We start from the raw sequence: 15,568 nt of genomic DNA on the forward strand, positions 1-15,568 counted from the left end.
AGCTGATGTACTGTTGGTTGAGGTGGGGGATAGGTCTTTTGGGGTTGTTTTGTTAAGGAATTTTTCCTTAAGAAAACCCTTTTTTAGTGACCTGATTAGAGAACAAATTTGGTTTAACAAAAACCTGTCACGAGCCTTACTCACACACATCAGTGCTGCAGCTGCCAATTGTCAGAATATTCAGCTCAGAAATTTGTATTGAACCTTAATTCTAGTCTTGAGAGATCCTCTGGTCTGGTGAAGTATCTAAAGGAAATCAGACAGAGGTGCTACCTTCCTGATTTCTCAAAGAAGCTTCTGTAACAGAGCCCTCAGACTGAGCTGCTTATACAGCTGCTGTGTTGATTTTCACCTTTGCTTTTCCATTCCTCCCTACATGTGGTTGCTCTTTCTCCTAAAAGACATAAATAAACGAAGACCACCTCAGCCAAAGAGCATATATTTTATCTGGAAACAAGCCAGTTTGTCAAGTAAGAGCATGCTGATTTACAGAATTCTTGGTATAACAAATCCTCTCTTCTACAGGTCTCTGTTAGATTTGCCTCTCTGAGGGACTACAGAGAACTCAGCTTCAGAATAATAAGCACAGGATGATACATTGTAAGTCATAAAATGTTCATGATTTATTCCAACACCTGAACTACAGCACTGGAGAATGCATTACCATTTCTTATCTTCTGCCCTCTTCATATTTTAGTGCATACAGACAGCTTTCCTTTAATTCATTACGCTATAGCTTAGAATCTCTCTCACTGCAGAAGAATAGCTGTCACACCTGTGATGATAGCATCACACTATACACATGGAAAAACAAAACTTTCCTTAAATGCAGAGGAGGAACACTTTCAGTGATGCCAACACAAGCTTCACAGACTCTCCACTTATGTAGAAACCTGGCCGCCTCTGCTCCATCAAGGCACATCTCCAGATTTCTTTAACAGGCTGTAAATAATGAAAGGTTTCCAAAGAGGAAGGGTATAAACCCAGGATAGGCTAATATTTACCTCTGCACTACTGTCCAGAAATATCATACCTTTGGAGGGTTGTGTGGCATTAAATACAGCCTCACAGAGCAAGAGTTTCCAGTCCTACTCCCATCTTACCTCTCCATATTTATGTGCACCCCAGGCACAGAGCTCCCCCAGGCTTGCTTAAAGCCATGGAGAAGACAAATCACTGCAACAGGAAAGGAGCAAAATATGCAGGGATACCTTGGTGGAAGAATATCTGTGGTTGAGATAATTTCACAAAGAGTTCCTGTCAAGCAATTCAGAGCTAAATGTGTGTCTTTTTTGGTGGGGTTGGGATTTTTGACTGAATTTATCACCTAAAGGACATTATCACTCAGAACTACTTGTTCGACAGCGCAATGTGTACAGTAGATTGAGCTTCCCTGAACAGCATAACAATGACTTGAGTTTTTATATTTTTCCCTTTTTCTTAGATGATCTTTGTATTTCTAAAAAATAATCTGTAAAGACCAGAAATTACTGTTTCTGAGTATCTATGAATTAGGTAAGGAGAAAGAAACGCAATACACGCAACATCAATTCTTAAAATCTTAACCAAAGTTCTGACTTACTAAGGAATAACACAGTAATTTAATCTAAATGGTGACAGAAAAAAAAATACTAATCTATATTAAGTGATTTTTACACAATGCCTGCACTACACAATATAATATGAAATTACGTACTACAGATTTTCAATAAGTTTATGTATACAGGGCAAACTTTTACAATGACAGAAAGGGATTTTTTTTCCTTTTCTAAAAATTGTCCTGACCCAATCTTTTTGCTTATGTCTTTCTTTACAAGGACTAGAACGTCTAACAAATTTATTTTTCAGTTAAATTTCCACTTTCATTGACAGGTATCTGATTTCACAGCTTCTAGAGCAAAAACCTATTGGTTACTTGGTGCAGAAAACAAATGTTTTAGTTCTCTCTTATTTTGTAGAGAATTTAAGTAAAGTGGACTTCTTTGTTCTTCCTCAGACACTATGCATTTGATGGACTTCGACTCAAAAGCCATTTCTTTTGGATTGCAGTGAATTAGAAAATGGAAGCCAGCCTCCCCTCACATGAGAGAAAGTTGAAAACAAGCAGTGGAAAACTTAGATTTTTGTTGCCTTATTTCTTTATTCAAAGTAATTTTAATTGAACTTTTTTTTTGGCTCTCAGTAAAAATATAAGAGAACTGCATATATATGAGATGATGATATGGAAGAAGAAAAATGAGAGAACCAGGAAAAATAGTAGGTAATACTGCAGTGGAGTGGTAATTAAGTAGTAGCTAGGAAATGACTGGTTCCCTTTCACCACAATGGCCTCTGTGGTGTGCATATGTATGTGTGTGTATGTGAATAAATAATTGAAGAGAATGTGTGAGCTAGTTGACAAAAATTCCTTTTTACTGTGTAATGATGTACTGTTATGTGCAATTGACTGTTTTCATGTAGGTTTACATGTGACGCAATTATTTTCCTTTTTTTGAAAATAATCAGAATATTACAAATAAATATGAGGAAAAAATCACCTTAAATAAGCATATGAATGTGAATATATAGCACACATTTCCAATCTGAAGAAAAAAGGACACTGCATTAGCATGTCATACAAAATGGTGTAATATGTCACGCTCTTGCTTTTTTGTTTGCTAAACTTCATCACTCATAGATATCTGTCCACTGTGTGTACTGACAGTTACTGCACCAATGGTATTGCATAGATTAAATATAGATATAGATAAAGATATAGCTATATAATTATAGATATGTACACACAGATGTGTGTGTGTACATATATATACACACACATATATAAACTTTATGGAGAAACAGGTACGTGGAGGCAGGAGGCAATTAAAATATAAATCACATAAGACTACATGAAAATAATATAGCTACAAATATACATCATTTTGTCCTGAAGTCAATAAAGGTGAAACACTAATCTTAGAGAAATTAGGATTTTAGTTAAAAGTTAAAAGTTAAAAGTTAAAAGAAACTGGGCTTGAGATAGTTACCTGAAACTTAAATAATTGATTGCCTGTCAATTTATGTTTGTACAGCTGTGCTTGCAAAGGGAAAGGATGAAACTAGTAGTTAGGTCCAAAGAACACAAACAATTGCAACCAGAAACTCATTCTTTGCAAAATCGGAGTTGCCCCAAAAGCCATTTGTATTGTCATTAATAGAAAAGGCCAGGGCAAGGAAGACTCGCCTTACTTCCTCCATCTAAGACCTCTCCTCACAAAAATGACCCCAGACTTAATTCAAGAAGCCAACCATGCATGCTTAATAGCCATTCAAGCTAATTACCATGGGAAGCAGGGGATGGGAGGGGTTGGTATTATGAATATGTATTTGTTTGAACCCTTTGTCAATAAATAGACTCTGTGACCACCTGTAATTTTGCAGTCCATATTAGGGGGCTACCCCACGCTGCTGCCCAGCGCTGAATAAACGTACTGTTTCTGACTTTAAATTGTTAGAGAGTCTTTTGTCCGTCACAGTTGAGTATCGGTACTAGACCAATACTCATATTTTGGTAAATCAAAGGAACAATTTTCTAATTCTGATCATGCCAACTGTGATACACAAATCTCCCACCATTCCTCCCCTACCACTTCCACACTGACGCTTGTCTTCCTAATCAGTTGGGAAGGCTCAACCAAAGCAGTGCTCCTCCAAGAGTCAAGACCAAACATTCGCATGAGCTTCTTGATAACCATTTAATACCAGCAATTCACTGCAACAGAAAATGAAAAACTCAGCCAACTACATACCCTGTAGACTTGGGAATACATGGACTTTTAAATACGTATCATACTAATACATAATCTTCTAGGGTGTCTATATAGGTGTTTGTATATATGTGTCTATAAAACATACATGCTTAGGTATACATAACATAGAAACCCTTGGGTTGGAAAGACCTCCAGGATCATCAAATCCCGTCTGTGACCAGTCACCACTTTGTCAGAGACTGGAGCACTGAGCCACACTGCCATTTCTTGAATACACTTTCAGGGAAGGTGTTCCCAACATATCCCTGGGCAGCCCATTCCAATGTCTGATCACCCTACTGTGAAGAAATTACTCCCAATGTCCAGCTAGAACCTCCCCAGTCGCAGCTTGAGGTCATTAACTTTCATCCTGTCCCCTGTTACCTGGGAGAAGTGGATTACAGTAAATTCACGAATACAAGCCGCACTGAGTATAAGCCGCATCTCTGGGTGTTGGCAAATATTTCGTTCTTTGTCCATAAATAAGCCGCACCTGTCATTCGCAGCGAGGACCCGCGTGCAACAAAGTTGCCAAATACTAACAGAACCGTGGCATGGTGGGGGGTTTACTGGCTCAACTAAGGCTGTGCAGGCTCGGCCCGCTAGGGGCTGCCAACGGGGCCAGGTGGCCCAGCTCGGTGGTGCCGCTCAGGGCTGGCCGCCGCCTCTGGGTTCTCTTGCCCCGGCCCCGCTCCCGCCGTGGTGCCAACCGGGCATGGAGCACCCCCTGCTCCCGCCACGGCGGAGGAGGGCAGGGGTAGAGCACGCCCCTCCTCCCCGAGCCACGGCAATGGCGGCGCGGGCTCCCCCCCTCCTCCCTGAGCCGCGGCAATGGCGGCGCGGGGTCCCCCTGTCTCTCCCCCGGGCTGCGCAGAGGAGAGAAGAAGAGAGCTGTCCTGCCTCTCTCCCACCCCCTGTGCTGCCTGCAGGGATCCAGGGCAACAGAGTAACACTTTGTAACAATCGTGAAATGCCGGCTTTTACTGGCAGGTGCTTGACTCGGCGCCCTGGCTGGCATGTCTGGGGTTGTAAATGTCAGAAAATTATTCACATATTAGCTGCCCCCGAGTATTAGACGCACTTCCGGGTTTCCACCAAAATTTTTGTCAAATTGCTGCGGCTTGTATTCATGAAATTACTGTACCCCTCATCCCACTACAGCCTCTATTCAGACCATTTTGCAGAGCAATAGTGTCATCTGAGCCTCTTTTTCTCCCAGCTAAATGCACCCAGAATCCTCGTCTGCTCCTCGAAAGACTTGCTCTCTTTCCCCAGCTCCATTCCCTTCTCTGGAACTTCAATGCCTCTCTTGCAGTGAGGGACCCAGAACTGGACCGAGGATTCAAGATACAGCCCCAGTAGTGCCAGCACAGAGGGATGGTCACTGCCCTACTCCTGCTACCACACTTACGCTCATCCCAGCCAGGTGCCCTTGGCCTTCTTGGCCACCTGGGCCCAGCTGGCTCATGCTCAGTTGCTGTTGACCAGCACCCTCAGATCCTTTTCCACCAGGCCGATCCCCAGATACTTTTCTCCCAGCCTGTAGCACCACTTGGTTGCGAGCCAAGAGAAAGACCTGGCAGACCTGACACTTGGTCTTGTTGAACCTCATACAAGCGGCCTTGGCCCATCAATCCAACCCATCCAGATCCCTCTGCAGAGCTCCGTGCCCTCCAGCAGATCAACACTCTAATCTAACTTAGTGTCATCCATGTCCTTATGGAGGGTGGAAGAAATCCCCTCATCCAGGTCATCAGTGAAGATATTAAACAGTACTGGGCCCAACACTGATCCTGGGGGGATGCCTCCAGTGACCAGAGGCCAGCTGGATCCAGCACCATTAACCACCATTCTCTGGGCCCAGCCATCTAAACAATTCTTAACCCAGCCAAGACTGCACCTGTCCGAGCAGAGGGTTGACAGCTTTTTCAGGGAATGCTGTGGGAGACAGTACCAAAGGGTGAAGTCCAGGTAGACACACCCAGAGCTTATCCTGTATTCAGTAGGCTGGTCACCTGCTCATGGAAGGGGATCATGTTGTCAGGCAGGTTGTGCCATTACTGAGCCACTGCTGGCTGTGCCTGATCGCCTGGACTCTCCTGTTTGTGCTGTGTGATCACATCCAAGATGATCTCCATGACCTTCTCTGGTACCCAGGTCTGGCTCACAGGCCTGTACTTCCCTACATCCATCTTCCAACCCTTCTTGTGGATGGACATTGCTCAGCCAACCTCCAAACCACGTGAGACCTCCTCAGTTAGATAGAACTGATGATCAGTGATGCAAAGTAGCTTGGCAAGCTCCTTCCCAGCTCCCTCAGCACCACTGATGAATCCCACCTGGTCCCATGGACCTGTGAGTGTCCAAGTGGCTGAGCCAAGTCCTCCTTTCTTCTGGATTGCACAGGATCTGTTCTGCTCTCTGTCCCTGTCTGCCAGCTCAGCGACTGCTTCCCTGAGGATAAACAGGCATTGCTGTTGAGGACTGAGGCAAAGAATGCATTAAGTACCTCAGCCTTTTCCTCATCCTTGGTTCCAGTATTTGCTTCTGCATCCAATAAAGGATGGAGATTTTCATTGGCCTTGTTTTTGTTGATGATGCATTTATAAAAAACACTTTCCATTCTCTTTCACAGCAGTGGCCAGATTGAGTTCTATCTGAGCTTTCACCTTTCTAATTTTCTCTCTACATGGCCAGCAACATTCTTATATTCTTCCCAAGTTGCCTGTCCGTTCTTCCCAATATATCTATATACATATACATATACATATACATATACATATACATATACATATACATATACATATACATATACATATACATATACATATACATATACATATACATATACATATACATATACATATGTGTGTGTGTGTGTGTGTGTCTATATGAGCAAACATGAGTGCAATTGAGACTTTTTAGATATGCCTTACAGTCTGTTATAATATATCCAACCCAAATTATCCACAAGGGAAGCCTATTAGTTTTACATTTGCTCCCTCTTCTTTCTGATCCACAGACATAAAGTATCTGTTGTCCTCAAACTGTCTAACTTATTTTACAATTGGATTGATCCCAGCCCAACTATTCCCACAGTATGCATTGCTTGAAAGCTGTTGCTTTTTTTCAGATCTGAGAAAAAATTGATGGGCCTGAAAGTTTATCTGGTTTTGAATATCAACCAGTCTGCAAGAAAAATGCTGCTTCATAAATACTGATTTTGATATAAGTGCTGCAGAAGTGTTATTTAAGCATCACAAACTGTGTGAGGGAGGATACCCACACATAAAAAAGGAGGAAATCAAAATGAAAATTCTTCAAAACCGTCTCTATACTTGTATGTTTCATTGACTGAGATCGACAGGGTCTAATATTTCATAATACTTACTTGCTCTTAGGGGACAGCACCTAGCGATTAGAACCTAGAAATATTAACCGGGTTATCCTTCAAAGCATTACTGAGAAGAAAATCTAATAAATATTATCTCATTTTTATGGATGAAAAAGTTGAAACCAAAAGAAATGCTAGCACCAGGCTACAGAAAACCCAGATCAGAATCCTATACTCCTTTCAGCAGAGCATGTTGCTTTATTGCAATGGCAGCTCCAAAACTACTTCAGCTGCAGTAGTTTGCACTTTGTAGACCTATACAGTAGGCAGGCACTTGGTGTCTTAGTTTAAAACCATGCAAGAGAGTCCATATGTTCTCATCACTATTTTTAAAAAACTTGTCCAGACTCAGGTATGAAATTTAAGGTGGAGGTGGATCTAATTTCTTGGAAGACATTCACCTACCCAGATTATGAGACAATCTCCAGGCTGCTTACCTTCCTCAAAACACACCAAAAGGTGGAAAATCAGGTGAGAGACTGCCTATAAAAAACACCACATATATATTTTTCTTCCTTAGAAGAAAATATATATAGTTTGCTTCCTTAGAGAACTGCATTCTTCCAATATATTCCACATGCTATATGTTGTTTCCAGAATGACTGGTTGTAAATATCACATAATTTTTAAGTCTCAGTTTAAGAGCAGTTAGAATAATTTTTGTCAAGTGTATCCTAAAGATACTCCACTTCTATGTAGCACTGAGTCTTCAAGGAGAGGTAAAATGCATAGCCAAAAGCAAAACAATCTCATATTTGCAATTGCAAGTGTGAAAGTTCATCACAGTACTCTACTCATTTGATGACTTTTTTGAAGTGCTATGTGATCTGCTTTTGCTTCTTTCTTGCTTCATGAAATAGATTTCCCCCTAAAGAAATTACATGGTTCATATCTTTACATTTACTACTTGTGTGGAATTTAAGAGACTGGCTAAATATAGGAAATGAGTATGTGATACATCTTAGTTATGCACAGGAACAAAACACAAAGGTTGGATGAGGAAATCACAGGCAATATTTTTGCATTCTTATTCATCTGACCAACAGATTTTAGGTTTTAAATATTTTTTTTCGGTAGCTCATGAGAACCATTACAAATAATATTTCTTACACATTATTGGAGAGTGTCTCTCCCGCTAATTCAAAAATAAATTTTTCTTTGGACCTATTTAACCCTTCTGACAGTTGTCTTTTAGGAGCTCTAGAAGTAAAAGTTCTAACTTGCCTGTTAGTTTCCCCATTCTGACATTCAGACACTGCAGGTGTAAGAAACAGAGATGTTCTTTGAACTAAATTTTATTCATTGTAAGTGCAATTAAAGGATTTGAAACTACTCCTAAACTTATACTGAATTTGACAAAACTAAAATCAACAGAAAATGGAAGCATTTTGCTTCAATAATTTTAAGCAGTAAAAAATGTTTTTTTTCCTCCTCCCTTTGAAATTATAGTAAATTTGTATTAATGGTTTAGAATTATTAAACCTCTTAATTGAAATATAATATTATGAACATTTTCTTTTATTTTAGTCACACAGAAAGGTTTGCATAAATGTTTTGTTCTGTTACTCTTTGATGGTTTAACTAGCGACAAAAATCCCCTAAACCACAGATGAACCCACCCATGCCCCCCAGATCCCCTCAGAAATTAGCAAATAATCTACTGCTATTTTATTAAACAAAATGATAAAAACATATTAATTGCAGCACTTCCTAGGAACTCAAACCCCTGTACAAGCATGTATTCTCAGAATTGGATGATAGGTCTTGCCCAAAATTTTATTTGCTCTTAAATGAGAATGTATTAATCATGCAAAATGAAAAATTACTCATTCTATTTAAACAAAAAGAACACTGATAGCTCTTTTATGTTTCCTGCAGTCTTTTCCTAGTCTTTTCCGTCATAAAGGATCATGTGTTCTTACCTAAGCTGTTCCCATGGGAAAAAAGTAATAATTTCTAATGCTTTACTTCAAATTACAGCACTTTAATCATCATCACTCAGAAATCTGGAGCTGCCCATCAGCCACCAGCCTCCTAATCACACATCACTTGTTATCACTTCCAGAGCAATCTGGACCACCCTGTCCCTGTCCCTTGCCCTGTTTGTGCAGACCTATTCCTCAGAGAGTCAGGCTTGTTCAGAGCAGCAGAATATTTCCATTCAATCAGTCCGTTTGAATGGAAAAATCAGGAGTATTTGTCCTTTTGTCATCTTCCTTCATCTTCTAATTTCATGTGCTGTTCAGAGTTCCTTTATGCACATTTACAAGAGGAATTGGAGAAATGGGAGTCTACCAAAAACAATCAGACTCTTCTTTTCCTCCCACTCCTTTTCTTCCACTATTGAACTGCCATTCTGTTTTCTAATTGTTTTCAAAAACCCAACAGGAAATAAGCTGATCAACATCTTAGTATACGACTTGGCCCGCACGTGTTTATTTATATACTGAGATACTCTGAGCAAAGATCAGACCTCCTGCTGTAGGAGCACTCTAACGTGGATAGTTCAGTCCCTGGGATAATAATTACATCTCCAAATTGGACAGACACAAGCAGTGGCATATCCTTAAAGCATTGTCTCACCTGTTCTCATTTATACAGAAAAACTCAGTTGTGTAAGAGGATTTCTTGTTTTCATAGCAAAACATTGCAAAGTGCATCAATTACACTGGGCACAACTCAGCTCTGTGAACTGCTTAACCACACTGCTAATATAACCAAGGCTGCATTAAGCCAAGCTATTGCTGATGTGAAAACAACTGACATAACTACAGTCTTTCCTTCACTGTCATTAAAAAAGAAAATAAAAAAAATCAAACCTGTGCTACAGTAAGTCTACCAAAGTCTAAACTGACTAGTTTCAGATACAAATAAATAGATCTGGCATAAATGCATGAATGTGACAATTGTAAACATGAATTAATTTCCATGAAGGCAAAAAATCAAAAGGCAGAGAAATATTTTTAAGAAATGTAATTCTCCCTAGTGCATTCCAGAATGAGAATTATAGGACAGTATACTCCTAAAACATTATGGGAATCACTGGTATAATGAACAGATGAAATCTCTGCCCTTCCATAGGAACAGCAGACCATAAGCTGCAGCAGCGCACATGCTGTGCTTCTTCCAGTGTACCAGATGCAAATTCAAAAGCAGCTCACACAACTGACTCTTTGTGTCAGTTTAAACCTTGGTTTATGTTCAAAGATGACAAATTAATGCCTACATTTTATTCATGTGAAACCCACTCATTACAGCTTGCATTGAGACCACCAGTGAAATCACCATTTGGACACGTTTACGCTTACCCACCCATCCTTATATTTCTACATGTTCCTGAACATTATAGAATAATGAATATTTCAACACTGGAATAAACTGAATCAAAACCATCCATGAATAAATATTATGCACATGCCTCACAGCTTCCTTGCTTTCTCTCAGACTTCTCTTCCCATCCTAGGAATATGAACTGCTCCACCCCATTCCCCACTCTGTCTTTCTGCATGAAGTCTCTCAATCCATTATTTGCTTTTCCTCTCTTAGTCTTTCTTCTTACTTTCCACCATCTATTTGTCAGAACACACAAAAATAGTTGCAGTATAAGTGTGACATATATGGAGCTCTAAAAATAAACTATCATCTCAACTGGTTCTCTAGCAATTTCGTAGTGATAAAAAATCCACTACAAAATATTTAATTTTACTTTGGTTTGAGTTGGTGTTTTAATCAGGTTCTGAAAGAATATGAATTGTGTCATGGCACACTGAATATTTAAATTATTCAAAGTGTCCTTTTTGTTTCTTTTTAGTGAAAGAAAAAGACATATTTTTTCTAAAAGTTTTTTACTAAATCCAAATGTACATGGACATTACCAACTGAGCGTACAAGCCATATTAGTGGGGATAAGGAATTCCCACTACAGTGCTGTTGCCTCTAACAGCTCTTTTAGTGATGAGGAGTCAATGCTCACTTATGGAAAATATAAGCTTAGCAATTTATAATCCTAAATGTAGCATTCACTTTCTCCACATGAATAAACTGCACCAAAAAAACCAAAAAAACCAAAAAACCCCCAAAACCAAACCAAACAAAAAAACAAAAGCAAAAAAAAAATAAAAAAAAGCCCAGAATCCCAAACATATTCCAAAGCAAAGCAAAGCAAAACAAAAATGACTTACTGTCTTCTTCAACATTTTGACGGCGTAAGGTTTCTGGGTCCCTTTCTGCCTGCATCTGTAGACAATGGATGTAGCCCCACTAAATTTAAAATAAAAAAAATAAAAAAAAAAAAAGGAAGAATAGTTGGGTTGTACATACAGCTCTTTGAATCTGCCAATAAACAGAGTTGCCTACATTTTCTACTCCTCCCAGCTTGGGCAAAACTATTTCACTTTTCCCCACAGATACAATAAACTCTCCTCCCCAAAATCCAAGAAGTGTCAAAATCTCTCTGAGTTTAACTAGCGAAATTCAGCAGTTACTCAGCCAAAGGAAGCTGCAAGAGTTTAACATCCTGTTTGGTCACATCTTTTCTGCCTCATGGCAGTTCCTGGAGGTTTCCTTGGATAATCGAGTGAATGTATCTTGCCTTTGCTAAGGCAACACATTTGCATCGGCAAGTTGCATTTGGGGTTTTTTTTCACTAATTGTTGATGACAGCAATGGTGAGACAGTAGAGAAAGTTTTTGTGCTGCTCCTTGCCCAGTGGACCAAAAAGTCAAATTTGGCACCAAATGGACAAAGTAAAACCTTAGGTTAATTCAAGGGAAACTGGTGGGACTTGTTCACAGCAAAAGTGGACTGGACTTATTTCTTTTGTTTGCCTAAGTTATGGCTCTGCAGGAAGGAAGGCACTTCTCTGAGTGGGCATTTGGGGTAGATGGTCTCCAGAGGGAGGCTCAACTTGCTATGATTTACTTGTTACTGTCAAGGAAGGGCCCTGTACTCTATGAATTACTAAAGAGAGATGGAATCTCTGGCAAACTCAAACTGGTTACAACAAACCATTCAAATACCTCTGTATTCGACCCCAAATGGATGCACTGAATTGTCATAGTTGAATTTAAGGTATTTTTGGAAGTTCCTGCCCTCAGACCCACTCCAAGACTCAGCACTCCTAGGTAGCTGCATATTTTTAAGGTAGAGGGTACTGCAGTTATCATAGATGACCTCCTGAGCAATCATTCCAGAACTGCATTCAGAAACTCTGCAGTGAGTGAATTCTCACTTGTACCAGATACCAAATTGCACTGCAATCCCTCTGAACCAGGAGAAACCCATCCCAGTGAGTCTACAGGAGACAACCATAAACTACACAATGACAGGAGCAGCTTTCTTTTAAACAGTAGAATGGTATGGCCATACTTGGCCCTAGGAATAAAGCTGGGGCACGAGGTTTATTATTGTAGGTGCTGGACAAAACTGCCATAGGTGCCCTGCACTTCTCCTTCCTCAGCATGGGCCAGACAGGTGCCAGACAAGGTTCTGAGTGGGCATATCCCTTATTTTCATAAGTACATGAGTGAGCACAAGAACAGATGTTTGATTGAGAAGATTTAATTCTGAAAGACCTCTTCATAAGGAAAAGCCACCTGTCACAAGGGTTATGCAGCTCAGTCATCTGAGGACTTCTCTGCACTACATATAAATTAATCTTCATCTTAAATGCTAAAATGATTTGTCTGTCTTAAAAGTATATTGATAAATGTGTAGGAGTACTGAGAGCTTGAGTGACTCCCAGAATCATTACATGAATTTAATTAGAACTTCTCTCCTTGGCCAAGTATCCAAAGACTCTATTTAGCAAGAAGAAAAAATACACCACATAAAAAAACTCCTCACATCTTTTAAATACAATAGAAACTGTTTAAAGATAGAATTCTAAGAATGTGCTGTGATAAGGTTTAAATCTCCAGTATTTTACTGCAGGATTGCAATTGGGCAGTCAGTGAACAAATGCGAATTATTCCTGTATCCTGTTTCAGACAAGCAGAGTGCAGTATAAACATTAAACTCATTAGTTTACATATGTTCTTACAAAGTAGGCAGCAACCTTTCTAGAAAATACTGTATTTGGGTGAGGGTAGACTTAGATAAGCTATCCAGCTGACAATCCAAAATAAATAATCATTCCTGTGCAAATCTCTTTGTGTTCGCAGTTGCTGTGGCAATGGAGGACAGTCCCTGTCTCTCAGTAAACTACTTTCTATCAGTATTTGCATTATCAGTTTGCAACACGGTGCTGCAAAGTCTGCCACGTAAATAGCCTAGAATACCTAGCCATTAGAATACCCTAGATTATTGAACTGGCTTAGTGATGCAATGGACAGCTCCACCAGCAAGGGTAGAGAGCACCACACCACCTTGAACAGTTCATTTGACTGTACCGTGGAAGACTGGTAACATGTTTGAAACAGGTGTAGGACAGGTGGAGAGAGAATCCAGCTGAACAGTTTGACATCAGGTTCCTTAGTCAATATTCAAAACACAAAGAGAGGTGCTACTTTGGAAATTATTCTCTATTGTACAGATTTCTGCATATCCTTGGAGTCTTAATTTGGTATAAAATTGATGACAAAGTATTACAAGTTTGGGAACACTTTGAAAAATTTTGCTTTAGGTTTACATGGCTATGCCCAGCTCTGATAGACATGCTCCCACCAGCCAGGAGAGAAAACACCTAACATTAGCTAACAACCAACACTGCTTTCCTCTTCCATGCCAGAAACCAGAACAGGAAATCAGGAACAGGATGGCAACCTACTTACACCATGCCTGATGCTAAAGGTAGCAGAGAGCTATTACTAGTAGGGACCTGATTCCTTGTTTCTTCGATGGTAACAGGACATCTTCACAGTTAAAAAAAAGGATGGGGAAGAGTGGGAGCAGAAACCAGCCTTAATCAAGATCTTAATGTAAACGTGCAAACAGAACTGCCTCATGCAAATCAGGGTGGTTTGCTATGCTTCTCATTTTGACTTCCTGCTGCTGCTTGCTGCTGTAGCTTTCTGCTGAACCAGCACATCCAGCTTTCCTGAGACTGTGTGACTTGGAAGGTCACCAACTGGAGCAATTCAAGCTTTCATCACCAAAGAGCAGCGGGAAGATTCTGCTGCAAGACTCTCATGTGAAGCTGAAACACTCAGGGAGCTGCTAATTGTAACCTCTTGCCCCTACCCTAAGTTTTTTGCAACATCAAACCTCACTGCCATCCTCCGGCCTCCCAGAACCTCCTCCCGAATTTGCATCAACTGAAAACTTCAGTGATGCATTTGATCAGAACACACTAATACACAGAAACCAGGAATCCTTGTGGTAGCATGCCACTTCCCTCCAGCACGGAATTCATGGCCAGGACAGGCAGACCTCTAGCCTCTCAATGTCCCCTTCTCTGCAAGGGGTGTTTCACCCTGTCTGAATGATAAATGTAAATAGTGCTATAGAAAGAGATTATCTACACTCAATGGTTAAGGCACTTAACTGATAAGCAGCAAACAACAGATTTAGAGAATATTTAATGCTACCCATTAACAGTTTAAATCAGAGAAACTTAGAGGGTCCTGAGCCCAAACAGCTGATAATCACTTGCAGAAGTGCATTGCAGTGTATGACTGACAAGCGATCTATTAGCAATTCGGGCTAGAAACCAGAAATCTCATCTCCCATATTCTACAATATTACTCACTAATTGTGTTTGCCTATTTAAAATTGATTCTGTCAGCTTTTGCCTCTTGGTATTCGATGGATATATACAAACATATCTATATTTGCATATATATATATACATTTATATGCAATATTTATTATATATATTTTGTATACAAGTGTGCATTTATTTACGTGTAAAGAAAATGAGGCTTAAAGGAATGTCCAGCTGCTGATTTTTCCACCTTTGCCTGGAAACCGTCTACCTGAATTTAAAACATAACTTACTTGAAGGTGACAGGAATATGAAAAATAAGGGGGGTGGGGGGAAGGGAGGGCAGAGAAAAAGAGGAAAAAAAAAAAAGGGTTCTTGGAATATGTAGTTGGCCAAATTAGAGAATAGCAATTAGAATTATTGAAACTGTTACTGTTCTCCTTTACTGACAGATGGGTTTCAATCTGGAAAGCTGTTTAATGATTCTGCTAAACATTTACTTTTAAAAGCCCAGGTATAACTGTGATCATGCTGAAGAACAGCAACAACAAGAGGAGATTATATTGCTGTGAAGGTGCCCAAATGCTTTACTACAAAAATATGTTTCTATATATACATATATAAATACGTATACCTGTCTTGAACTTAGAAAAACCTGAAAATTATGTATACATCTTAATTACTTGGTCATAATGGACAACAAAAATGCTCACTTTTGTGATGTCACCTACAATGAAGACAGTG

At 39.8% G+C, this 15,568-nt stretch overlaps 1 protein-coding gene across 2 annotated transcripts in view; it reads right to left on the bottom strand.

Moving 5' to 3' along the window:
* Positions 1-15,568, bottom strand: part of CAMK4 (calcium/calmodulin dependent protein kinase IV) — a 155,978-nt gene that overhangs the window by 79,780 nt on the left and 60,630 nt on the right. The window contains exon 2 of one of the 2 annotated variants that reach the window (XM_033086618.1): positions 11,364-11,442. The exons of the other annotated variant lie outside the window; for it this stretch is intronic. Within the exon in view, the coding sequence (XP_032942509.1) occupies positions 11,364-11,442 (79 nt within the window). The remainder of the gene's footprint in view (positions 1-11,363; positions 11,443-15,568) is intronic. 2 annotated transcript variants of the gene reach the window in all.

Source organism: Catharus ustulatus, assembly GCF_009819885.2.
Source record: "Catharus ustulatus isolate bCatUst1 chromosome Z unlocalized genomic scaffold, bCatUst1.pri.v2 scaffold_29_arrow_ctg1, whole genome shotgun sequence".
NCBI lineage: Eukaryota > Metazoa > Chordata > Aves > Passeriformes > Turdidae > Catharus > Catharus ustulatus.